Source organism: Bos indicus x Bos taurus, chromosome 19 (genome assembly GCF_003369695.1).
Source record: "Bos indicus x Bos taurus breed Angus x Brahman F1 hybrid chromosome 19, Bos_hybrid_MaternalHap_v2.0, whole genome shotgun sequence".
Taxonomy (NCBI): Eukaryota; Metazoa; Chordata; class Mammalia; order Artiodactyla; family Bovidae; genus Bos; species Bos indicus x Bos taurus.
This window is the reverse complement of record NC_040094.1, coordinates 49472775-49499786: the sequence shown is the minus strand read 5'-3', so window position 1 is coordinate 49499786 and position 27012 is coordinate 49472775. Positions and strand designations below refer to the sequence as shown.

General features: G+C 46.9%; 1 protein-coding gene, 1 long non-coding RNA gene and 2 other non-coding genes across 5 annotated transcripts in view; 1 reads left to right on the top strand and 3 right to left on the bottom strand.

Annotated features, from left to right (window-relative positions):
- Positions 1 to 23720, top strand: part of TEX2 (testis expressed 2) — a 114352-nt gene extending 90632 nt beyond the window's left edge. The window contains exons 8-12 of one of the 2 annotated variants that reach the window (XM_027517676.1): positions 8625 to 8757; positions 14731 to 14850; positions 16327 to 16536; positions 20344 to 20464; positions 22087 to 23720. In XM_027517676.1, coding sequence (XP_027373477.1) covers positions 8625 to 8757; positions 14731 to 14850; positions 16327 to 16536; positions 20344 to 20464; positions 22087 to 22209 — 707 coding nt within the window. In that variant the 3' untranslated portion in view covers positions 22210 to 23720. Of the gene's footprint in view, positions 1 to 8624; positions 8758 to 14724; positions 14851 to 16326; positions 16537 to 20343; positions 20465 to 22086 lie in introns of both variants that reach the window. The other variant, XM_027517675.1, reaches the window with a different exon arrangement.
- Positions 23721 to 25428: 1708 nt separating this feature from the next.
- On the bottom strand, positions 25429 to 25561 carry LOC113878681. Its single transcript, XR_003507100.1, has one exon. It is a non-coding gene; the product is annotated as a small nucleolar RNA SNORA76 (small nucleolar RNA).
- Positions 25562 to 25591: 30 nt separating this feature from the next.
- On the bottom strand, positions 25592 to 26277 carry LOC113877508. Its single transcript, XR_003506754.1, has 2 exons — positions 25888 to 26277; positions 25592 to 25677 (listed from the first exon to the last, which is right to left on the bottom strand). It is a non-coding gene; the product is annotated as an uncharacterized LOC113877508 (long non-coding RNA).
- On the bottom strand, positions 25755 to 25824 carry LOC113878652. The gene has a single exon (XR_003507075.1). It is a non-coding gene; the product is annotated as a small nucleolar RNA SNORD104 (small nucleolar RNA).
- Positions 26278 to 27012: the final 735 nt, after the last annotated feature.

The window sequence follows — 27012 nt, the reverse complement described above, 5'->3', positions numbered from 1 at the left end:
TTATAAACTCTAGCATCTACTTTTATCTCTGTAAGGCTCCATCAGATGGCTCCTGAACATAGTGAAATCAAGTTCTGTGTTGTATACATTTGATGTAAATACAAAGAGGTTTTTTGTTTTTTTTTTTCCCAGCTCTACAGTTAGCAGCTCTAACAAGTATTTCATCTGACAGTGAAGCTCATATTTCCTAGTTCTTAGCATCTCATCGATTTCAGAGAAAGAGCAGAGAAATATTTGCAAATCCAGAGGTCCATCTAATAGCATGTTGAGATCACCTGTGACCATTTAATTGTGTCTACACTTTGATGAAACTGAGTGTTCCTAGGTTTCGTTAATTTCTGGTTCACCAAGAGTAAAGCTGGAAAGGATTGTTTCTTTACAAATGGCCTTACTAGAGTTCTGTCAACCGCAAGTGAAATTTTAAAAGCTGCATTATCTACATGTCAGGTGCGGAGCCCGGATCTCGGCCCCATTGGCATTCCAGGGCGGCCTGCCTTCCTCTGGCTCTAGCAGGCTCTGGGTTGCCCTTTGCCTCGTTAGGAATTGGCTGGTAACAAGCTGGTAAATGATCAGCTAACATAAACCTCCTGAGAGTTGGGCTTAAAGAAAGTAAATATAATAATACGTGTGCATGCTCTGTTTTCTAATGCATTTGCAGTCTCTTATCTCAGGACTGTCCTTTGTTGAATTAGTAGAAATTTCCAGAGAGGGGGGAAGGGCCAGAGCTAGGCTTTGAAGCATTTAAGAAGCGTCCTGGTGGCTGTGAACTCTGCAGCCTCTCAGGGCAGCTTTGTAAGGCTTTGAGTGAAATACACTAAATGCCTCAGTCTCAAGTCTCTTTCCTGTTCCTCTGGAGCCAGAGCTGCAGCCAGACATTTTATTATACAGATCAAAGCTTTGCCAGTTGTTAATCCATCTGAGGCTTACTTAACTCCTTTTGGGGCAAATTGTAGAGATCTGCCTGGTTATGTAACAAGGGAGGAAATGTTACTAAAGAAAGGAATGATAAAGACATAAAGCCTGTGGGTTTTAAAAGTTTGATCAAATTAGGTTTTTCCAATTATGCAAAGGATGCATGTGGTGGTAAAACAGAAATGACTGTGAAGGGACGGTGTGGCTTGGGTTCCATTGCTCAAAGAGAAATCTTTGCTTTGGGGGAAATTAAAATCAGGAGTGACTTGTTAAAACTGACTCTAGGGACTTCCCTAGGGTCATCTGCCACCACTGACCTATCCTGGCTCCAGGACACACAGCCAGGTTCTCGTACAGCAAATAAGGGAAAAGGACCCTTACTTCCTGGGGCACCTTCACTTCCCGCCAGGAGGTGGAGAAAGGCCGTCCCTTAGAAATTGGCTGTGCACCTCATTTCTCTGATCCCTGCCCGCCCCCCACACACCTTGCATGGGGCAGGGACTGGTCTCCTTCCTTCCCGCAGGCCACACAGCCTCCCCCTCCCACCCCTCGTCCCTACCGGCTGCTCTCCCCAGGGCCTGACCTTGGAGGGCCACCAGGCCAGGCTCTTTCTGGTTGTTTTATTAACTCTGTTAGGGTAATGTTTATACCTTCATTCATCCAACGAATACCCAAAGTGGGAAAAGCTAGAATATTTAGAAAAGGAAAAAGGAAAACATAACCCTTCATCCCACCACTCAGAGATAACTGGGTGACTGTTTCTGCTACATTTGGTACATTCTCGATCCATTCTCTCCTGAGCTTTTTTTTTTATGGATAAAAATTAATTTAAAATGATGGATAACCAACAAGGACCTACTGTATAGCACAGGGAACTCTGCTCGATGTTATGTGGCAGCCTGGTTGGGAGGGGTGTTTGGAGCAGAATGGATACCTGTTTATGTATGACTGGGTCCCTTCGCAGCTGTTCACCTGAAGCTATCACAGCATTGTTAATTGGCTGTACCCCAGAAGAAAGTAAAAAGTTTAAACTAAAAAAATTCATTGAAAATGTGTAGCTTCTTTTTCCAACCCTTAAAGAATTGGTTAGATCGACTGTTTAGACTTGAGAGGCAATTGGAGGTTCCCTAGCAGGACCCCGCACTGTTTAGATGCCAAAGCTCAGAGAAGGGGTGACGTGCAGAGGCCACTCAGCAGCCTCGCCTTCATCCTGCTCCACAGCTTCCAGGCCAGAGGTTCGCGTGCGCGCCGGCTCTGGGCCAGGCCACCTGCCTTCGGGCCCTGCTCCTTTGTGATCCCACAGCGAGGCCTCAGGAGGTTACTGAGCACCCAGCACCTCGGTTTCCTCACCCACAGAGTGCTGAGGGCAGGAGCGTCTCCTTTGTTGGTCATGGTGGGGATGAAACGCTTTGCATTACCCTCAGCACAGGTGACGCACAGGAAGCTGCTGGTGTTCGCTGCTGCAAAGCCTGATCAGTAAAATCTTCCCAAAGGGGTGCAGTGGGGACCCTCGGCTGTCGGCCAGGCTTTTATCTTCCACACCTGGAACCAGAGGTCTTAGAGCAGTGCCTGCGGGGGCATCAGCAGTGTCAGGATGAACCAGGGACATGGACTATGACCCCCTCAGGTTCAGATTAATTCATTTAGTCTTCAGGATGTTTGCGACGTGGAGTTAAGTCTGCAGATGGTCACTGAGTGGATGGAAAGAGTGCCATGTGATACTGGTTTTCCCTGTTTCAAGATACCCAACCAGCAACCCAGGTTTCCACTAAAGAGCTCGGATTCTCTGGAAAGATGACCGTGTCCCACAGGAATGGAGGCTGGTCTGTCTCCAAAAATGCCCATAGTCGTGACTGGCAGGTCCACCATCTACACTGTCTTCTGGACCTTGGTTTATGGTGCCTGGTGCCTTTATTAGTGCTGTGAGCTGAGTGCAACCAGAGTCAGTCTGTGAGCTTCCCGTTCCGTCGGCTACACCCTCATCAAGAGAGCAGCTGCCCAGGGCTAACCACAGTGACAAGGCCAGACTGTGGGCTCAGCACAAGAATGGCACGTACACTGTCTGGCCAGATGGTGTTGCAGAAAGAAAAAATATATTTTCTGCAGAAAGGAGAAAAATGTACCCATTTGCAGGTCTTGGGTGAGGTGGGGAGGAGAGACTCTGATTTGGGACTGTGTCGACATTGAAAGGCGGAGCCATTCCAAGAACAGTTACAGGTCAAAAGAACCAAAGATGACATCTGTCCTAAAGGACACACCCAAGTACGAGGAACAATACTAGTTTCCTGCGGTATCTGAGGGAGCAACATGGCACCGGTCTGTTTGCCAGGAACAGAACAGTCACCGATGTGCTTGTAAGAGCTGAATAACTCAAACATCCGTTCTTGATAACATGTGACTACATCTTCCATTCTGAGAGCTTTTGTTCTTTGGATGCCAGACGTTGGCTTTCAGAGAGCAAATCAGCCATGGTTACAGGTAGAGGGAAGTGGAGGAGCAGGTAACATGAGCTAGGCTCAGTGAGCAAGGCTTGCAGAGCGTCTTGCCTCCTGAGCTGCCCCTGCCCCTTAAACCTGCTCCAGTGAGACTGAGGCCCCTTGGTTATTTTAATAGTAAACACAGCAGTGAATTGCTGAGTGAAAGTACTGGATTTTTGCCAGCATGGTAAGACTGCTTCTTAGTCCTAATGCCTTTCTGCTCAGTCACCTTAGTGTGTCCGACTCTTTGCAACTCCATGGACTGTAGCCCGCCAGGTTCCTCTGTCCATGGGATTCTCCAGGCAAGAATATTGCAGTGGGTTGTCACGCGCTTCTCCAGGGGATCTTCCGACCCAGGGATTGAGCCCATCTCCTGCCTAACAGACAGATTCTTTACCACTGAGCCACCAGGGAAGCCCTAGTAGAATCTATTAAATGAACCACCAGGGAGAAGGCGGAAGAAGCTCTGTTCTGCTTGTCTCGGGTGACAGGCACCAGGGTACGTGTTCTACCTGTGGTGGCATCTCAGTCTGCTCTGCTCCCCACGGCCCAGGCTGTTGTTATTCTTCAGGCATCAACTTCCTGAGGATAGGGGTTTAGCTCAAAGTCTTGAGGTCTGATGGCTTGTGTCAAGAACTCAATAAACAGGACTTTCCTGGTGGTCCAGTGATTAAGAATCCACCTTGCAATGCAGGGGACGTGGGTTTGATCCCTGATTGGGGAACTAAGATCCTACATGCCGTGGAACAGCTAAGCCTGTGCCCTGCAACTACTGAGCAACAGTGTCACAACTAGAGAGCCCGTGAACTGCAACAAGAAAGATCCCGCATGACGTGGCAAAGATCCCAAGTGCCGCGCGCGGCTAAGACCCAATGCGGCCAGGAGGGAAAAAAAAGACAGCAGCTATGTTAAAAGAGAAAAAAAGAACTCAATAAACACTTTGGGGTGGAGTTACACTACTACTCACTTTTGCCGCATAAAAGTGAGTAGTGACTTTTGCTGCAGTCTCCCTCTGGATAACAGTGGTGGTGGAAGGTGATCCTTCCCTTACGCAGTTGAAGAGAAACAAAAAAGAGCCTTCTGCGCTCTTCAGGCCCTTGTGTGAAGCCCGACTGAAGTTTGTCACGTTCAGTGTCAGTTGTGCTTCCCCTGTCGCCAGTGAAAGGCGGACGGGGACTTGCTGGTAATCAGGTGCCACCCGTCACCACTGGACGGCCTCGCAACATGAAGACCCCTCATGTGGTAGAGACCTCATGGACTGAATGTTTGGGTCCCTCCCAGATCCATCTGTTGAGGCCCTACCTGCAATGAGATGGTAGAGACAGGGCCTTTGGGGTGATTGGGTTTAGATGACGTCACGATGGGATTAGTGCCCCCGGAGAAGAGACCAGAGAGCTAACTCGCTGTTGGCCGCAGGAGGACACAGGTGAAGGTGGCTGTCTGCAAACCAGGAAGAGAGCCCTCACGAGGACTGGATCGGCTGGCACCTTGATCTTGGGCTTCCAGCCTCCAAAGCCGTGCCAAATAAGTATCTGTTTTTTCAGCCACGCAGTTTGCGGTATTTTGTTCCACAGCCTGAGAGACTAAGACAAGACCCTTTGCGTTCACACCCTTTCCGGAGAGCCTTTCAGGATGACTGCCCTGTGCTGTGCTCAGTCGTGTCTGACCCTGTGCAACCTCACAGACTGTAGCCCGCCAGGCTCCTCTGACCATGGGATTCTCCAGGCAAAAATACTGGAGTGGGTTGCCATGCCCCTCCTCCAGGGGATCTTCCCCACCCAGGGATCGAACCCACTGCTCCTGTGTCTCCTGCACTGCAGCTGGATTCTTTACTACTGAGCCAAGGGGAAGCCCACCTTACTCCTGTTTAAAAGACTTAAAAAATTGTCCTGCTCCTTAACTTCTGGTTTTTGTCCTTGAGAGCTACCAAGACCAGGTGGTTATACTAAGCAGAATTTTTAAAATTATTTATTTATTGTTATTATTTACTTTTTTTGGCTGTGCTGGGTCTTCATTGCTGCAAATGGGTTTTCTCTCTAGTTGCGGCAAGCGGGGGCTACTCGAGTCTCGGTGCACAGGCTTCTCTTGTTGGGGGGCACAGGTTCTGGGGAGTGTGGGCTCAGTACTTGCGGTACCCCGGCTCTAAGGCACCGGCTGATTGCTCTGTGGCATATGGTACAGGGATCAAACCTGTGTCCCCTGCACTGGCAGGGGGATTCTTATCCACAGTACCACCAAGGGAGTCTGGAAGCCGCATTTTAAATGAAATGCCTCACAAGGAAGTCTTAATCTTTGTCAAGAGCCCAGAAGAAACTGTTCCTGCGCTCACCCAGGTGAGGAGTGTGCAGCCCGTTAGGGTCAGGGTGCCACTCAGGACACAGCGTGTGTCCCCACTTCAGTGTTGCTACATTTGTCCCTTTCTGGTAACTGTTGATTTCATCCTTCAGCTCTGCAAGGTGGGAACTCCTGACTCACTCTTTATGTAACCAGGTGCTCTTGGCTCCAGGTGTATGTGCTCCAAGCTTTTCAGGGCGATTTTTGCTGCTGAATCATTGTCACAAAAACATATTTTTTCTTTACATCTAATGTTCAGATAGTCATCTCATCCTCATCTGAATGCAAGCATGCCATATTAGGATAATTTGAGTGTTTGTACTTTATATCTGTATTTAAAGATTCTCAAACCATTCTTGACTCTGCATCTTCACTGAGAACGAGGACTAAGCAGGGCCCCATGGGTGGGTCTCACGGGACATACTTTGTTCAGTCGCTCAGTCGTGTCCAACTCTTTTGAGCCCCTGGACTACTGCACACCAGGCTTCCCTATCCCTCACTGTTTCCCGGAGTTTGCCCAAGTTCGTGTCCATTATTGAATTGGTGATGCCATCCAACCATCATGGGACATATATAGTGATACAAAAACAGGCTCCATCCCCTATGCAGAAGCTTGGTCAGATGTCCATGTACCACCCTCCACTTCCCAGCCAGACAGGGCTGTCTGGCTGCCTGGTGCAGCCTCTTCCCTCTGGCCCCTTGGCCTCCTCTGGTCTGGTTCCCAAGAGCCACAGCAACAATAGCAAGCTAGGCTGCAGCCCAGAGTCGTGGAAGGAAGTGGGCTGGCGATGGCACAGAAAGGGAAGAGCCCTGCCAGGATGCACCAGGCACTGGCTGTGTAAGCAGCGTCATCTCCCTGGTACAGAAGAGGAGGCTGGTGCCCAGAGGTCAAGAAATTTTCAGGGGAGCCCAAGCCCTGGTCCATGTGACTGGGCTCCACGTACTCTTCTCCCCTCTTTCCAGCCTCAGCTCAGAGGGGCCTGACCACAGTGACTGGGTGGAGTGTCCCGATGAGCAGGGTGTGCGCAGCTGTTTACCAAACCTTTATCCATATCCCCTTATTTAAAAAACAGGCGAACGCTTCCACTTTATAACAAGTAAATTCTGGTTCTTTTAATATGATAGCCTTAGCTGACTCATGTTGTTGTACAGCAGAAACTAACACACCATTGTTAAGCAATTGTATTCTAATTAAATAAATTAATTTTAAAAAATAAAGAGGGAAGCTAAGGATAAGTACAAATGGAAAGTTATATATGACTCTGGAATTTTAAAACTTGTTAGCACTAAAAAAAAGTGTGTGTGTGTATATATATGTATATAAATATGACCGCCTTCAAAAGGAATCCGAACTAGTAATATTTATTGGAAACCTACGAGTAGGGTTTTCAAAGGAAATGATCATGTATGAATACAGACAGCACACAGGTAGTTTGAGTCTATTGATTCTCAAGTTAAATAAAGCTGGAGATACACAAAAACAAATAACTTCTTTTTTTTTAAAGATAAATCTTCTTTATTGATGTTCTCTTTATATTGAGCTTAAAAATCTATTAATATCAAGCCTTTTACCCTAATCCCCTTTCTTTTGGAAGTGATGAATGACTAAATATCTTTATTAGAGCAGGTGTGCCCTTATTTTCAGTAACAGTGCCTTTGGAAAGCAAAGCTAATTAATGATTTTTAAGTGTTTAACATAAGCAAGAAATAGAGCAGTTTTGTGAGTTGCTGCAAAGACATTCACAGCTGATCTGCATATCAATTAGACCAGGTCATTCATGGAAAATAATTACCTTCAATTATAATAAAAAGGAGTTTGGTGAAAGCAAAATGGAAATTATTCTGCCTTTAGTGAGGAGTTGTACCGTTAATGCTTGGTGGCCAAACAGGGAATAGGTTATTTACTGTAATTACTTGAAAATGCGGCTGTGTGTGAACATGATTTTCAATTAATTTCCTGCTTCCTTTCAGATATTTATCTTATAAGTTTATTAACATCTAAACACCCACTTGAAGGACCACATTTTGACGGGAAGTCCATGAGGTGCTGTGGCGCTTGGAGTGTCAAAATCACAGTGTGGTCTGTCCTGCCTGCTGAATTCTAGGACCCTGGGTAGAAGGTCATGAGATGACCTCTGTTTGCATTTTAGACATCTGGTCAATGGCCACTTCTGATGGGCCTTCCCAGTGAAATTCCACAAAGCCAAAAGCCTCTAAGATATGTTGTCATCAACATGACCAGTTTTAAAGCAAAGGTGTACAAAGTGGTTACCCAGCTTTATCTGGTTAATCCTGGGGCTGGAACATAAATACTTTTGCTGCCATTACTACACAGTTTCCAGAAAGAAAAGGGTTGTAAAAGGTCTTGTCACCATCCTTATCATACCAAGCTAAACCTGAACCATTTTCTGTGCCCCTCCCCACCCCCACCCTAACAAGGGAGAATTTCAAGACAGACAGTGGTTCTCACTTGTGTCTTTAAAGAGCCCAACCTGCTGTGAAGTCTCTGCACCTCTCCTCTGCCTCTAACCCACTGAGAATCAGCAGACGTCGTCCCGCCTTTGTCCTGAGACAAGCCGTCTCCTCCTGGGGGTTGTGTTTCTTACTAAGTGTAAGAAGAACCCAGAGGGCCAGACTCTTCCATCTCTAACAACGGGTGCTGAGGTCACTCTGATCATTGTAATGGGTGTTGAAATGCTGGCAATTTTCCAGATGCTTGAACTATTTCTAGAAACTTCTTGTTTCACAGTCTCCTCTCACATGCCTTGGTAGTACAGGCAGTATATATAGACTTGCAATGTGATACCTACTTAGATACTTTAAAATATAACTTTTGATACTGTTATTCATAGTCATGTTTTTCTGGGGGAAAGAAACCTTTTTTTCTAACCCTTGTTCCAGGACTCTGGATCGATTTGGAAATGTCCTACAACGGGTCCTTTCTGATGACTCTCGAGACCAAAATGAATTTGACCAAACTAGGTAAAGAGCCTCTTGTTGAAGCCCTGAAGGTTGGAGAAATTGGCAAAGAAGGGTAAGGGGCTATATGAATTTACTAACCCAACCCCGGGGAACCTCCTTCTCCCTCCAGCCCTTGAGAAGCAGCTTTGTTGTGTAGTAGACCCAAGGTTGGAGAAGGCAATGGCCACCCACTCCAGTACTCTTGCCTGGAGAATCCCATGGACAGAGGAGCCTGGTGGGCTGAAGTCCATGGGGTCGCACAGAGTCGGACACGACTGAGCGACTTCACTTTCACGTTTCCCTTTCATGCATTGGAGAAGGAAATGGCAACCCACTCCAGTGTTCTTGCCTGGAGAATCCCAGGGACGGGGGAGCCTGGTGGGCTGCCGTCTATGGGGTCGCACAGAGTCGGACACGACTGAAGTGACTTAGCAGCAGACCCAAGGTTGAGTGAGCTTCCATGGAAGCATTTCCTGGCCACAGAGGATTTCAGGGAATGTTTCCTGGTTTCATCCCCTGCAGACAGACCATGAATCCCCACCTCTGCTCAGTGCTGTCGGCCACCAGCCTCGGGACTGCACAGTACTGATTACCCAGGAAGCATCCCTGATTCAGATCAGCAGGGCAGGCTGCACAGTAAAATGCTCTGTGAAAAGAATCACCATCCAGAAAGATCCTTCTCCAACTTACAGCCACAAATAGCAATATGTGGGTCAGGCTGAGGTCCTTCAGGGGTCTATCTGCTTTAATCACAGTGTCAGAATTATTTATAATTAGATGATTGACTTTGCAGCCAAGAGGGTGCTTCTAAAGTGTTTTGAAATGTATTTTCCCTAAATAATACACCATTGATTTTCTTAGTAAATGCCTTTCTTAGTAGAAGATACTGCATCTGCTGCGGAGTTGTCTGACTTTGTAAATATTCCCAATTTTTGAGCCGATTGATGAAGTTGATTTTTTTCCCCTTAGATGCCTAGACTGAATAAGCTGGGACCTTTTACATTCCCACACACCTTAAACATGACTGCTTCAGATGACAAATTTAAATTATATTATTGTTATCAGACTGAAAAATGCTGATTAGAGTCTGCATCTCACATCTTTAACCTGTTTGCATGGAATGAGTAGTAAAATGATGGAGCCATCCTCCCAGCATCTGAATACAGACATAAGACACAGGCTCTTCTTAGGTGTTTGCTTTGTTATGCTGCTGCCCTGATGCTTGTAATTCACACTTGTGGTAGACACACAATAGATGGGGGGAGTTGGGTCATACATTCCAGAACATTCTTCGACTGAGATGATCTGATGTGTCCAGGAGATTTAATGAAAATGTTTATATTTTAATTACTGGAGAATCTCACCTGCTGTATGCAATCTAACCTGTATCTGTGCTGTTTTCCTTTCACCTTTCTACTGTTTGTTAAAATGTGTTTGGATTCGGCAATCTGTGGATTGTGTTTTCCGGTGAGTGCTATTGATCGGCCCTCCGTGTAGCATTTCATCCCCCCATCAGTGCTGAGCCTCGTGTGGACCCATGTGACACCACAAGGAAGCTTGTCCTTTCATCACATCCCCTGACATAAAGGCCCCGTTTGTAGACCTGAGAGGATTGAGATCAGGAGCGCTTAAGAGGCTTTCCTTGATTGGGATCGCGGGGGTTCTGATCCAGGCCTCGAGTCAAACCCAGCTTCTGTCCCCAGCTACCCCTCCCCAGTGCCATGCCCCACTGAGCACCATCAGGCCAGCCCCAGGACAGCAGAACTGCAAAGACAGCTGCCAGTAAAACCAAGCACCACAGGCAGAAGCGGTCTTGAAAATGAGCTCTAACTAACCAGGAGCGAGACAGAGAAGACTTAAATCAGAAGCATTCGTGCAGGGAGCCCTTTCTGGAAGCAGCCCCGAGCTGCCCAAAGCTGCTGGGGCTCCACTAGAAAGAAGGGGGTCTTGTGGGCAGGTGGGGCCCCATCATGGCCGGGTCCCTGAGATCCTTGCCGCTGAGGCCTCCCACGTCCACTGTTGTTCATGCGGCTCTCCTGGAGCAATTTCAAGTTCATAAAACTCGGCTGATCAGAGGATGGACATGTTTCTGAGCAAGCAGTGCTTCTCTAGACTGCATGAAAAATATCCTCTGCTTTAAGAATATAATGTATTATATTTAATGTTTAATATATATCTAAAGTACCATTTTTTCCCAGTAGAGTCTGGTATGTTTTGCCTTCCTGTGAGGGTGTTAACTTTTATGTTGATGTGTAATTGGCTGTCATTTAATTTTAAAAGCAAAGACAAATATAATTCCAAAGCACTTGACCTTGGGAGAAAAAGGCCTGGAAAAATGAACCCTTAACCCCCTTTTTTTTTTTTTGCAAAAAGGACCCAGTTGGGAATCTGAGAGTTCTGGATCCTTGCCCCAGAAAGATGCCTACACACACACCACTTGGCTCACAATATCTGGGAGCTCTGAGAGCCTCTGGAAAGCTCATCCGTACCTAAGAGCCTAATCCCAGAAGTGATTCTCGCATCACTTCTCAGTCACGAGCTGAGCAGTCGCCCTAAGGCTGAGTACCAGAGGAGAGGTGGAGTCCCTGCACCTGTGGCTGGTACATGATCCTTGGTTTCCTTCAGGAAGCCCCTCCTAGAACCCCGAGTGTGAAGAGTGGGCCAGCAGCAGCCCTTTCCTCCCTTTATCTCGTGGCTGCCAGTCCAAGGCTCACTTCCGGCCGGGGGCTTGTCCCCTATCGTCCTGCTCTGGCAGGGCCTCTGCTTGGTCTCACTGCTTTTGTCTGACCCCCTTCAAGCATGCAAATGGCTGTGCCCTGGGAAGTCCCCGAGGAGATGCTGCTCAGCCCTCAGGAAGCCCTACTTGCCGTAGAAAGTCTGTTCCTGTTCTCACATCACCCCCAAGGCTGGTGGTGAGAAGTCTGTGTTTCTTCACTCTAGTGAAGGCCTGTCCCTTTGAAATGTGGGTTCACTTTGTACTTGCAGACATTTTTCCTTTAGTCTTTTCATTTCCCCAATAGTCTTCTGGTTGTGTACGGTAGTTATGGTAACCTTGGGCCCTAAGACGCTCAAAATGGAATTCAGGTGGTGACCTGGGCGTCGGAACTTTAGGAATTGCCTGAAGGGGACCTAAGTGAGTCAGGAAGGGGGAATGTTCTGCACGTTGGCTGCTCTTTAAATGAACGTTGGGGCCGGCGTTTGCTGTGAGGTACACGGCCTGTCTGTGCTCTACCACGGCAGCCTGGGCTGGTGTGCGAGTCCCGTAGCGGGGCTCCCCGACCTCCATATTAGGCTGCTCAGTGTACCCAAGTCCTCTACCCTGCCCCGAGGCCCTGATGTCCTGGGAACCCCGTCCTTGTCATCCACGCTGTGACTCAGTCTAACTGGGGGTGTACATGGACGTGTATCTGTAGCAGACGTATGGGCCTGATTTCTGTTAAAACGAACACTCTTAAGAGTGTGGTTCCCGCCAAGCAGTCGCCTCACTGGGCTGTTTAATTATGCACCCTTCACTTGAAGCATTCTTTGGAGCTCCTTTGTAGAACTGCCTCTAGTGTCTGTGACCTTCTTTTAGGTACTCTGAGTGACAGCAAATCATCCTACTTTTTCTAGATGAATCAGATATTTGAGTAATTGCCAGGCATCACTCAGAGGTGCCAGTGATTGTGAGGCTAAGAAATGTTTGGTTCAAGACAGAGTATCCGTGATAAAATAATTCACTTTCCCTACGTGTCCAACTCCAAGCACATTTCCAAAAAGATTTTTAGCAGGGGCAGCGAAACTGGAATCAGCCCTTTAAGGTGACTCTTAGAAGGGATATGACTCTCATCTGGAATCCCAAGGTGTGTTTTAAAAAATAGGCTTATCATGTACTAGCACACCTTATATATAAGAATGTGCAGGGTGTCTTTCTCTGAAATTCATCATAAGTCTGAGATCACAAAATGCATATTCAGTTATAAACTTGAATCAGCCAGACATTTAGCCCCACTTTTAATTATTGTTGGTGCTGCATAATATAGCTCCCCGGGCAGAAAGGAGAGGTACCATTTAGCCACAATCAGAATTTCATGTCATCTGATCTATTTTAACTGATAAGGCATTGTCTAAATTATTAACTTCAAGCCACAAAATTTGTCCTGTTCTCTGTCTTGCGGAGGGTTAATTCAGGAACCCGAGAGCTCACTGCAGTGCTCAGCCTTTGGCATCTTCTGCCTCAGGTCAGGAGGCTGCCAGATGACAAATACCAGTGGGGACAGGAGGGGCCAGTGGCTCTGCAGGTTTCACTGCGTTCCAAGATACCGAGGCAGCCTTTGGTGCTGTGTAGATTCCTTACCTGGCAGCATGCTGTCTGAACCAGAGGGCACCGTCATGTTCCTAAGAAGTAAGCTAGGTTTCTGAGAAAGGTCACATGATCTTTGGGGATTTACTTCCCTGACTTTCTTCATCCCAAGTCCCCGTGTAAGCTTTCTTAGGAATCCTGTTTTGCCTTTTATATAAAAGAAGAGCTCTGTGAGGGCCGCCCAACCCTTGAAAGGGCTGAGATGGTTTTGTGACCAGTGGGGACACTTGAGCATTTCCTGGACTGGCCAGGCCTCTGATGGAAGGAGGAAGAGTCAGGTGCTGTCCCCGAGGCCAGGGACAAGAGGCCTTTGTGTCTGCAGAGGGAGTTTCTTCTCAACACCACACTCAAGCCCGTTGGCTAGAGCGTGGGCTCTAATGTTTCAGAGCAGGGTTGAGGAGGATCCGGGTGTCCTGCCAGGTAGGTCCTCTTACAGCCGGGCTCCTGTTTCAGGGCGAAGATTTCAGAGCCCTCCTCCCCGTGCTGGGACCTCAGCTGGGCCTTCAAGGCCACACTGGCAGGTACCCTTGGGTGCCCTTGGCCCTTGCTGGCCGAAAGATGAGCACCCGTACAGGCTTCTGGTGGCCAAGGACAGCATCTGAGAAAACCCCAGAGGGTTTCGAATGCAGGAGACGGCACCTAAGCTGGGATGCCTTCCCCTGTCCTGGTGATTTTGTTCTTCTCAAAATCATAAGACCGACCCTCTGCTTAGTGACCGTTGATGGCGTAACAATGTTCAGAGATAGTTCTGTCCCTTGTTCATTTTGTCCCCATCAAGTCTCTGAGCCTGAGATGGGCCCTGCCTTCTGTCTCTCTGCCTCTCCGAAGTAAAGCCTCCCTTCAGGGAGGAAGCTGCCTTTTGTGGGGCCAGAGCTCAGCCGGGAGCCCTCCAGTGCCCTCAGTGGGGAGCCTTGATCACTCGCCACTGCTGGTGATACAGACCCTCCAGGCCTCTGGAAACTGAGAACCTACCCTGGAAAGATTCATGAGGAACATTGCTCTCTGATGAAGCTTTTTATTCATTTAAAAAGAAGTTTTAAACTAGTACTTCTCCTGAAAGGTTCCTGGCTTCCCATGTCAGTTGCCTCCTGGAATCCCTTGAGATTTGTACCCCTGGTTGCTGGCTTTTTCTGTGACCTTCAGGAGCTGGGGCGGGAGTGGGGGTATGTAATTTCACAAGGAAGAAGTCTGGAGCCAAAACTAACTTGGAGATGCCTAAGCCAGAAAGCACAATTTTTTTGAACTCAGCCAGTGTTAGAGGACTTACCTGAACAACCCCGTCATCCATTAGTTGGTCACGTCACTAACATGAGCTGTCCGTCACCCGTGCAATCTTCATTCTTTCCACTCACCTCCCATTGGCTGCTCTGCACTGTTGACGAGATCACTGCATTTTGTGTGGATGAGATCACTGCATTTTGTGTGGACCGCATCACACTCTGACCGCCTGTCTTTCTGACGCATGCGCAGAATCCAACCCTCCTGGCGCAAGTCCGCGGCCGTTCTGCCCGGGACTGGGCGCTGAAGGGTCTCCCGGGGGACCAGGCCCATCCGAGGATTCTGGGATTAGGCCTCTTCTGTCTGGGTGAGGGGGGGGCGGGGAGTGCTACCACCATAGCCATGGTGGCAGTGGAGCGCGTGCGCTTCCTAAGCAGAGCCTGCGCTGGGCGGGCAGCCTGGTGACTCTGCCCTGATCAGTTGCAGGCCCAGGGCCTTCTGTCTGGCCGACAGCGACGAGGAGTCCTCCAGTGCTGGCTCCTCCGACGAAGACGATGCACCAGAGCCCAGCGCCGGAGACAAACCGCTCCTCCCAGGAGCTGAGGGGTGAGTGGATCCAGCTTCTGGGGTCTCCCGGGGGGTCACGGCTGCAAGTTGGGCGTGAGTTTTGCATCGCCTTTTCCCTCTTTGATCTTCCTCCTTCACTTTGAGTGAATGGTTTTTGCATTAATAATTCAAAGCCAGTGGCTTAAAATTCCAGACCCCAAATCAAAAACACCCAAATAATTTCCCCTTATTAAGAGTCCAGACCAAAATGGTTTTCTCAGGCCATTGGAGTAAAGAATACGAGAATGGAAGGGATGTTTAACACGAGGACCATAAATTGCGCAACACCTCCCCCTAGTGTCGGTGGGGAGCATTACTTCCCTTCTTACGGGTCACGTGCCTCCAGTGATCTTCTGTTAATAGTTCCTACAAAGTTGAGACACTCTAATGATTTCTTTGGGAAATTTTGGAAACGTGGATCACTTAGATGGCCTTTTGGATCATGAACTTAATTTGGGGGGTTCCTTTTGCCTGTTACTTGGACTGTGGAATGATCCAAGTGCTTAGGTTGCCTCTCTGTAAGGATCTTTTAATTATTTACAGTGAGCAAAGAAACTGAAATGATAAAGAAACCAAGTGATTCAGAAGCATTTTTAAGAAAACATCAACCTGTTCTGTTTGAAATCCTACAGAAGATAAAAAGAATCTAGATGTTTGAGGAGTTGGCTGTAGAGTTTGTGTGCACTACTTAACTCGCCACCTGACCTTTAGAGTGATGGCTTTTTCCTACACACATACATATACTATTCCTGAACTCTAGATCTGCAGAGGATTTTAAGAAACAAATATTCTCTCTTCTTAGGGCAGTCATAGATGTGGCCTGATACAGAAGCTTACTTTCCTGGCCTGCTGGCACATCACCTTGATGTAGCTATTCTCTTTAGATGCTCCTAAAACTCTTTAACAAGTAATTGCTGCTCAAAGTTAGTGTGACACTATCTGAAAGGCAGATGTTTTACTGTCTTCTGTGGCCCTCTTAATGCAGCCTGATGTCATATTTGCTATATAGAGACAATGAGATTTTTTTCTAAGAGGGCACGAGATTTGTATTCAGTATTTAAAGGTTATTAAGGAGAGCAGGTGAGATGCATTCCCTGCATGCACTGTGGGAACTTGGCCTGACTCTCCATCATCAAAACTGGGCCCCATCTGAGGTCTACACCTCATCTGAACTAGTAGTTCTCACCTAGGGGTTATTTTGTTCCCCCTAGGGGACATTTATCAATGTCCAGAGACACTTTATTGTCTTAACTGCTGGGAGATGATGTGCTGTTGACATCAGGGCGGCCAAGGTCAAGGATGCCGCTAAACATTTCGTACGGAGGAGCGTCCACAGCAAAGAATTGCCCAGTCCACAGTGTCAGTGGTGCTGCTGTTGAGAAACTCTGGTCTAAAATCAGGTGAACAGAGAGCCAAGTTTCTGTTTATGAAGGAAGAAAGTCAACACTAACACTTGCCTGTCTCTCTCATTTAAAGGTATGTTGGAGGTCATCGAACAAGCAAGATCATGAGGTTTGTTGATAAAATTACCAAGTCAAAGTATTTCCAAAAAGCAACAGAGACAGAATTCATTAAAAAGAAGATTGAAGAAGTCTCCAATACACCCCTACTGCTAACTGTAGAAGTACAAGAATGTAGAGGAACCTTGGCAGTGAACATTCCACCTCCTGCGACTGATCGAATATGGTATGAATGTAGAAGGCCCCTCAGGGTCAGCCAGTGATTCCCTTTGAGCATGATCATAAAAGTCATAGTCTGCTGACCCTTGACATTACGGAAAGTACCTTCTTCCTGGGAAGAAGTACTTTCAAACGTTTTTCCTGGGACCTTAAAGTTAGTTGTAAATCTGATTTTACTTTTCTTCTGTGAGTGGTTAATTCCCATATAAAGATATACCTTCAGGACTTCCCAGGTGGTACAGTGTAAAGGATCTGCCTGCCACTGTAGGAGACAGGAGACCGGTGTTCGATCCCTGGGTTGGAAACATCCCCTGGAGGAGGAAATGGCAACCCACTCTAGTATTCTTGCCTGGAGAATTCCATGGACAGAGGAGCCTGGAGGGCTACATCCATGGGGTCACAGAGTTGGACACGACTGAGCAACTGAAGCACGCACATGTGTTATTATACCATGAAATAATAATTCAGATTTTTTTTAAATGGTGAGAAATACCCATCTTCAACATGTCCCTGGTGGTCCAGTAGTTAAGACTCTGGGCTTCCACTACAGGGGGCATGGATTCGATCCCTGGTTGGAGAACTGAGATCCCGTATGCTGCGCGGTGCAGTCAAAAATTAAACAAAAAAATACTCATCTTCACACTTAGGAAGAGTTAAGGTCAACCGGTGAAGTTTGTGGGATGAACTGTTTCTAGGTCTTCCTCCTCTCTCAAGTCAACCCTTTCCACCAGGAAGAAGAGCTGCGATTTGTAGAACGCTTATTCTCTGCCGGGCCAGTCTTCACAGCATCCTGTGGAGACAGGGCTACCATTATGCCCCACTTTACAGATGGGGATCACACATCCAGCAGAGTCCTGGGTGGCGAGGGAAGACTTGCCCAGGTCAGACCTGCACGTGGAGGAGGCAGGATGTGTGCTTGGTAACTCTGGTAGATTGTGAAAGTCCCTCAGTCGTGTCCGACTCTTTGCGACCCTGGAATTCTCCAGGCCAGAATAATGGAGTGGGTAGCCTTTCCTTTCTCCTGGGGATCTTCCCAACCCAGGGATCAAACCCAGGTTTCCTGCATTGCGGATGGATTCTTTACCAGCTGAGCCACCAGGGAAGTCCAAGAATACCAGAGTGGGTAGCCCGTCCCTTCTCTAGCAGATCTTCCTGACCCAGAAATCGAACCATGGTCTCCTGCATTATAGGTGGATTCTCTCCCAGCTGAGCTACTGAGAAGGGTGACCCAAAGAGTTGTCATTTGAATGAACCAGTGGGTTTTAACCCTACCTGCATGTTGCAGTCACCTGGGGACTTGTTAAAGCTGTGCCGAGCCCAGCCCCCATGATTCTGGGATTGGGAGACTAAGCCAGGACTGAGAATCACTGAAAAAAATTATTCATGATCCCAGCAAAAGGAAATCACTATTTCTAAATCTCAATCTTAAGTTGGCAAGTAAGACCTATAAATATGCATAAGGGTATATAGTGATTACATAAAAGACCTCATTGTACCAGAAGCTACACTCATATGAAAAAGATTGTTGTTGTTTACTCGTTAAGTCATGTCTGACTCTTTTGCAAGCCCATGGCCTGCAGCCCATCAGGCTTCTCTGTCCATGGGATTTCCCAGACAAAAATACTGGAGTGGATTGCCGTTTCCTTCTCCAGGGGTTCTTCCCAGCCCAGGGATTGAACCTGAGTCTCCTGCATTGGCAGGCAGATTATTTAACGCTGAGCCACCAGGGCTGCTGCTGTTGCTAAGTCACTTCAATTGTGTCCAACTCCTAGTGACCCCATGGACTGCAGCCTACCAGGCTCCTCCGTCCATGGGATTTTCCAGGCAGGAGTACTGGAGGGGGGGTGCCATTGCCTTCTCTGGAGCCACCAGGGCAGTCCTATGAAAAAGATACCTCTGTTCTCTCATCACATGAAACCAGCATGCTGTTGCACATCCTTGGTGTTCAGGAGGACTTGTAAAAATGATTACAAAAGGGTTGTTTAATTGGCTGATCATTTAATGATGATATTGGTGTTTTCCTAGTAAAAACTTTAAAATACTATTTAGGATTTTATTTTTAAAAAGTAATATTTTCACTGGAAGAACATGAAAACAACAACAAAAACTAAGAACCTATAACTTTAGCATCCAAAAATAACCAGATACTACCTTACTGTGCAGCTTAATAAAAAAAAAATTTTTTTTAATAGTAAGAGTTGATACATATCTTCTTTTTACTCCCAAGCTTTGACTTAGGAGTTACAAACACCACTGCTCAATGGTAATTAGAATTAGAGGCCTCTAGCCTAGTAGCTCCGGAGAAGCAATGGCACCCCACTCCAGTACTCTTGCCTGGAGAATCCCATGGACGGAGGAGCCTGGTGGGCTGCAGTCCATGGGGTTGCTGAGGGTCGGACACGACTGAGCGACTTCACTTTCACTTTTCACTTTCATGCATTGGAGAAGGAAATGGCAACCCACTCCAGTGTTCTTGCCTGGAGAATCCCAGGGACGGGGGAGCCTGGTGGGCTGCTGTCTATGGGGTCACGTAGAGTCAGACATGACTGGGGCGACTTAGCAGCAGCAGCAATGCAGGAGACGTAAAAGATGCCGGTTCAAGCCCTGGGTCATGAAGATTCCCTGGAAGGGAAATGGCAGCCCACTCCAGTGTTCTTGCCTGGACAATCCCATGGACACAGGAGCCTGGTGGGCGATAGTCATGGGGTCGCAAAGAACCAATTCTTCATGACTGAAGCGACTGCGCACGCACAGCCTAGTGCTACTCAGTGCATGCTTGAGTGCTGAACTATTTGTTATTAATCCACAAAGATAACTATACATATTCAGAGTGTTTAGAATATTTATAGCAACTTGCCATTTTTATCTTATGGGCAGACCTTGTCTGACTATGCTTTGCTTTCTTGTACTTGCCCATACTGCATTTTTTACAGATTGAAAGTTTGTGGCAACCCTGCATTGTCAGATGATAGTTATCTTTTTTTTTAAGCAATGAAGTATTTTTTGATTGAGGTATATACCTTGTTTTGCACACCTAGTAGACTACAACATAGTGTAAATATAATTTTTATATGCACTGGGAAACCAAAAATGCACGTAACTCTCTATTGCAATGTTAGCTTTGGTGCGGCAATTTGGAACTGAGCCCATATATCTCCAAGGTGTACCTGGATGTTTTAAAACATTGGTCCATGATGGATCAAAGTTTTTAGTTTGAGAGCACACAGTCTCTTGACTGGATACCTTACCAACAGTCCTGAGTGCCAGTCAGCTCCACTGAGAAGCCGTGATAATCACAGTGTGGAGTGTGGAGTGAAAAAGCAGGTTACAGAAGGCTCTCTGTTTATGTATGCATATTAGGGGTGTGGGGGAAATTGATCGTGTTTCTCTCAGTGGTCCCATCTTGGTTATAGATCCAGAGAGAGACAGTGTTATTTCCTGCTTTATATGCTTTTATATTTGGGGTTTTGTAACAGATGTATCGTACTCTCATAAAAATAGAAACAAAAAATATCTTTGCCATTTTAGGAAAAACAAAAACCAGAAACAATGCCCAGGTCATGGACTTTTCCAATGGTGTTTCCTGGCTGTCTTAGTTTGTCAGAACTGTTCCCCAGTCATCACAGCCCTGGGTCCAGGGAATTCACAATTCATACCTGCTGCAGTGAAGTATTTTTTTTTAGAAGGGATTTTCAGAAGAGGAAAACATTTTCAAGTACTGATAAAGCCTTGTGTAAATAAGGAATGTTTACTCTGGGTACCATCCACTTCTTTTCTTTGCTTCTAAATGTGGTTATTTGTCTTCTTTTAAAAGGTATGGATTCCGGAAGCCACCATATATTGAGCTGAAAGCTCGGCCAAAACTTGGAGAGAGAGAAGTGACTTTAGTTCATGTGACAGACTGGATAGAGAAGAAACTGGAACAAGAGTTTCAGGTACACCTGCTGGGTCATCTCATTTCATGCTGAGTCTAAAAGCTCTGGGCAGAACAGAGGTCCAGGATCCCCCTTGGAAAATCTGATGAAAGCTATGGACCCTCATCTGGGGAAAGTACACATGTGATCAGAGAGGCATAAAATTTCAGGTTTAGTGTTAGAAACCCTGAAACCCATCCACATCCTGTTACATAGTCTTCAGAGGAAACTCAAAACGTTGGGGTCAAAGAGCAAAATGACTGTCATGTCCCCGTAGGCCTGGTGAGGGTTACGTCGTCCATCTGCTGGGGCCATCTTGGGACTTTTCCCCTAGGTGGGGCCTGGAGTTGGCCCGTGAGTAGCGCCTGGGCCGTGGTCAGGGAAGCCGTTCCTGCCCTGGTGTGGTAGCCACCTTGCTCAGTTTGTGTGTTTCTACATTCTCCATGCAGCTACCACCTGCCTTGGGAGTTCAAAGATGGATCAGGCCTCTCCCTACCCTGTGAATCTTCGAGGGTAGTCCTGGAGTTGACTCAGCCAGAGCTCATTCTCCAAGTCTGTCTCTGCATTCTTCCACCACAGGAAAGAGCAGTGTGGCCAAGGCCTTGCAATGAGCTATTTCTATTAAATTTTTATCAGGTTTTTGAGGCATAGCTGACTTTTAAGGTTTTATGGATTAACAGACTATTTTATAATGAATTTCACTTTCTGAAGAAGACCCATATTATGTTTGCAGTAGTACCTTTTGAGTCATTGCCTTTAAAATTATACTTTTTATTATCTAAAAACTATATTATTTAAAAGCTGTAGCTGTAAATATAACAACCAATTTATGGAAAGCTTTATTTTATCTCCAAAAGAAAAAGCACTTTGAACCTAGTTAGGGGAAAAGCAACCTCATGCCTGTAGTTCTTTTTCTTTTTCCTACGTGAGGAATTTGGGTGGGTCATCTCTCTTAAAAGTATTGGGCTAGAATGGTCACGCCTTCTAGGGGGCAGACTTTGGTGCATGGTATTTTCGAGGCAAGTCGGGAAGTTGAAGGGTAGCTGTTTGCATTCTCCCAAGGCCACATGCTTTTATTTTTGCTTTTGGAAGCATTTCTGAAGTTGAATACATTGCCAGAATTCACTTACATAAAATTAGTTTATAAATAGGCAAAGCACCATTGCTGTCAATCACTGGTTATCCTTTGGGTGTTCATGATAGTAGGATTTCTTTTCTATGCAGCTTTAACTGGTTCTGGTTTGGGGGGAAAAAATAGCTTACTTTTTTGTTGCTAGGATTTTAAGTGCTAGGATAAAATTTACTTAGAACAAGTGTTCTGGATATAGTCATTTGGAATCCTGTGAGCAGCTTATGCCAATTCTCTTAATGTTATTTATCAACTCATGAGTAATTTTATTATATGTACGTGAACTCAAAGGCTGCTTCTGCCTCACAGGCTATTGGGTTCTCATGTTCATGCACTGGTGTTGATCCCTCCAGGCTTTCTGAATATTATAGAGGAATCAGTGTGGAATGTGTAAGAAAAGTTGTTTCATATGGATTTTAAAAACTTGTCTAAAGCCTAAAATTCTTATCAGAACACAATAGGGCAACTCCCAGAGAACAGAGCCTTGTTCCATGTCTGTTCCTTCTTTCTGCAGAAAGTTTTTGTCATGCCAAACATGGATGATGTTTATATCCCCATCATGCACTCGGCCATGGATCCTCGCTCCACGTCCAGCCTCCTGAAAGACCCACCTGTGGAGGCCGCTGATCAGCTGTGATGGGTGCAGTCCTGGTGTTCCCAGTAGTGGGAGATAAGCTCAGTGTGGGGTTCTCGGCTGCCATCTGGGCTGCAGCGCTGGCCTTTCCTTGTGCCACCGCTCTGCCCTCTGCCTGCCGGTGCCGGTCCCACCCTGAGGTGTCCCGAGACTGGGGTCCAGATTGCCTGCTGCAAAGCTTTGCCTCAGCAAAGGAAAACTGGAAGGATCATCCCGGTGGATCCAGAGGTTACTGGTGACTCCCACCCTGGCTTTTCTAAGCCTACCAGGTTTTGGTGTACCACAAGAGCACATTAAGAGCCAAGCTGCACAGCTGGAAGGCTTCCCTTTGCCTCCTCGATGCCTCCAGGGTCTTTGCTCAGCCAGCCAGCGCAGTGGAACGTTTTCTCGCTTCCCCAGTTCGTGTGTGGCAGCCCCAGAGGACATCAGTGTGGTTCCATGTGTGGAGGGTGGGGAGTGGGATTTTGTGAGCTGTCTTTGGTGATAAAAGAGGTGTGCATGGCAACTTATTGTGTTTTGGAAGCAAGTAGCCATAGAACATACAACTCTTAACACACTACCAGCTGGGGCGAGAATGGTGGGATTTATGTGTACATTAGGCAAAGCCATGAGATCAAACCATCCCATGCCTTCTACCAACAAGGTACAATCACCTGGTTTCTAACTGATCCCGTTTTCCTGAGACCTGAGCATATGTGAAAATGTCAAACACTGCGCAAGACTGGATTGGAGTGCGGCCAGGAAGCCAGAGCCACCGTCCATCCACCTGGCGCTTCCTCTGTGCTCTGGGAAGCTTTAAATAGGCATAAATGCCTTGTTAACCTAATTGGCTAGGGATGTTTTGTGGGCAGTTTCCTTTTCTGATGGCCAAAACAGGACTGCTCTCTTATCATCTTGAGTCAAGACCAAAAGTTCGCTCAACATCAAACACTACAGATCTCAAAATGAACATGACATTTAACATTGCCAACTTTATTTTGTGCACTTGTGTCAGAATGTTTAGTTTACAAGTTTCAGGGCTCTCTCAACTGTATAATTTGCTTTGAGAAGTACACTCAAAATACAAATTTTTAATTGTTTAAAGCTGCATTCAACATCAGACTTACCTTGGGTGACTTTTGACAACTACATCTGTGGACAAAGCTAATAGTGTGTTTTTTAAACAGCAGCAGCACCTTGCCTGAACATGACTTTAAAGAAATTAATATATTGAAAGAATATATTTGAACCCTTATTTGATTACTTTAATTGCACCATTAAAACATTTGACTTAAATTATTGGACCATTCCAGTTGGTGTGCTGTTCTCATCGTGTAGGCCGATTTGCCTGTCAGTCCGCATGTCTTCTTCACTGGTCTTATAATTTTTGTGCAATAATTTAAGGCAAAGGACTAGATGCACTATTGTGTAAAGAGATTACACGACTGTACCTTATTGCACTTAATCAAATAGTATGTGGGGGATTTACAATCGCTTGCATTGTTTCACAAATAAATATCTCATGTCAAATACTAGATAAGCATCCAAGTTATTTCTACTTAATCCTGTTCAGGTAACGAACAGAATAAACTATGGCACAGAATCTGAGCCGTCAGCTGCCAGTGGCAGCTTCAGTTTCTTGAGTGATCACTGGACTTGTTCTGTTGAGGATCCAACGGAGACCACACCTTGGTACGCGCTATGTCCTTTGGTCCTGTCCGACTCTGCAACCCTATGGAGTGCAGCCTGCCAGGCTCCTCTGTCCATGGAATTCTCCAGGGTGGAATACTGGAGTGGGTTGCCATGCCTTCTTCCTCCAGGGGATCTTGCTGATCCAGGGATCGAACCTGCATCTTAGATCTCCTTCACTGGCTGGTAGACTCTGCACTAGCACTACCTGCTAAGCCCTCGTAGGCTGAGTTCACAGCAACCGCCTAGTAACTTGGAGCCACCTCCATTATTAAGCAACAAAGCCGTTAAGACACGGCACTCGTGCATACTTGCCTTTCAACACCTGCCACCTTGTCCTCGGAACTGATGCACATTTCAGCTAAGCTTTGGAGCCCATTGTCATCTGTGTTTTAACTGCAAATTGGCACTTGCCATATACCTCTCCAAGGATTAAATCCTGTGTTGCTGCAGCTGGTGACCTTCAACACCCACCCCCAAAAGTGGAGAGCAGTAATAAAGCACTCTGTGCTCCAGGCAGGGACTGGGAGACAGGTCTTCAGATACATTTTCAGGAGCTGAGTTCAACTTTCTCCCTTCATATCCACAAAAACACTGAAAACCTCATGGTGACAACTGTCCCTGTGACTAGCAAAAGCTTTACGAGACTAACAAAACTAGAGAAATACGTGCTCAATTGCATGCATCCCCTCACCAAAATCTCTTTTGTACTGACTTGCTTCTTTGGAGCAGTTCTCAGAGCTGTTTCCTGGGCTGCAGCTCTTACTTTGCCCCAAATACTACTTCACTTCAGCCCCCCAGTCATCTCTTTGCCACCCGAGGACTGCAGCACGCCAGGCTTTCCTGTCCATCACCAACCCCGAGAGCTTGCTCAAACTCGTGTCCATCCAGTGGATGATAAAACTCAACTCTCCCTTTGTACACGTTTTTAAAACACCCAGAATGCGGATTACACCTGCAAGTAGGTGCCTATGTTGTGCCCTGCGGCAAAATACCTTGGTACTGTGAGCTGTTCACACTGTCTGGGGCATACTCTATAAGTCAAAGAAAGTGAAGTCGCTCAGACGGGTCCGACTCTTTGCACCCTCATGGACCGTAGCTACCAGGCTCCTTCCTCTATGGGGTTTTCCAGGCAAGAGTACTGGAGTAGGCTGCCATTTCCTTCTCCAGGGGAATCTTCCCAACCCAGAGATCAAACCTGTATTTCCTGTATTGCAGACAGACGCTTTACCGTCTGAGCCACCAGGGAAGCCTATTTTAAGGTAGTCCGCGAATACCCCTTATCAAAGTTAGTAAGCTCATGAAGCCCAAGACCGGGAGGCAATTCCAGTGGAGTACACCACGGCCCTTGAACCGTTCAAGGCCACAGCCTATTTCTCATCTCCTCTCCCTGCAGATGGCCATCCACACGGCGGTTAAATGAACCGGCGCGTCTCACAGGTCCCCATGAAAGTGACACTCGGACTCAGGGAAGTCACAAGAAATAAGCAGACTACAGGACCCCCGACGTCTTCCCCAGGCCTCTGTATACCCCGCCCCGGCAGCCCAGGGCGGCCGTGTCGCTCGCGGTTAAAAGGGCCGCCGCCGCGGGGGCAGACGACCCCAGTTATGCGCGAGCACGTGCTCTGGCGCTGCAGCCTGACCCCCGGCGCCACGCGCAGGCGCGGCGGGGGCTCAAAGGCAGCGCGTCGCGACAAACAACACAGAACACTAGCACTGGGATCAAACCATTTTATTGAGGGGCTTCGGGGGAAGATCGAAAAGCTGGGAGGACAATGACATCCGACGTCCTTCTCGAGCCATCTGCAAGAACAAGAGCTGTGGGTGAGGAGTGCGATGTGCCCGCAAGCCCGTCTATTCCCAGCCGCCGAGGCAGCCCGACTCAGACTCCAGTTCGCATCACCCGCGTCAGCAGTCTAACACGTGCTTTATTTGGGATGTCATCACCGCAGGCCGCCCTCCCTCCGCCCGACTCCCAGGCCCCCGACACAAAACAAACACCACCTCACCTACCCAGCTCTGATTCAGCAGCTGAAAGGAAGCGAAACTGGCCTGGTTTCTACTTAAAGTAGCAGACCGGATGTAGTTGGGCGGGCCTTACCGCTATTGACCAATTGCAAGTTAAAACTTCCTGCCACGTGACTGTAAAGTAACTCACTGATTGGCCTGGCTCGCTGAGTCCTCCAGAGTATAGAGTGGTTACATGCCAACCATAGAGATGGGTGTTAAGTAAAGGCTGTGTCCTAAATTTAGTGTCCTAATTCTTCTGATTTCTTTCATCACCTAGGTCACCGGCTTGTGAGTGGTGTATCTCTCTATAGTACACAAAACGGAACAGCACAGACAGTAGGGCGCAGGAAATGCTTAACCTGTTAGATAGTCTGTTTCACGAGCTAAGCTAGGAGCTGAGGTGACAATAGTCTTGCCCCTGAATTTAAAGTAACCTGTTCTGGCAGAAAAAGCTTGCATTTCAAAGCAGGTCGATGTGCAATCAAATCCTGACTTTGTGATGAATTCGCTTCTTGACCTTGATCACTTAGCCTTTCTGAGCCTCGATTTCTGAAAAACAGAGAAATCCAAAGTAACAGCGGTGTACAAGGATTACATTAATGTCAATCAACTGACACATTCTAAGTGGTAAACAAATACGTGTGTTTGAAGTAGTGGTGTGACGCGGAAAGCTTATGTGATTATATTACTTTAATAAATGCTAAAATAGAAGTAGCTTACTTCAGAGGCCGAAGGGAGAGAAGGTCTAACTTTGGGAAAGCCGAAAGTACTTCTAAGTACTGAGATCAAACTGTGAGGCAGACACATTATTCACAAGTGGACAATAAGAATATGTCCTTGCTATCTGGGTTTGATTTCGGCTTCCAAAGTAACTCACCAGGTAAAGAATCGGAATGCTGGTTAGATCCCTGGATGGGGAAGATGCCCTGGAGGAGGAAATAGCAACCCACTCCAGTATTCCTGCCTGGAGAATTCAATGGACAGGAGCCTGGCAGGCTACAGTCCATGGGGTTACAAAGAGTTGGACACAACAGAGCACTCACACACTCTGGGTTTGATATACTGGGAGAGGGAACAGAAAACACACAGGCGCAATAATCTGGTTATCATTACTTCCTTTATATGTTT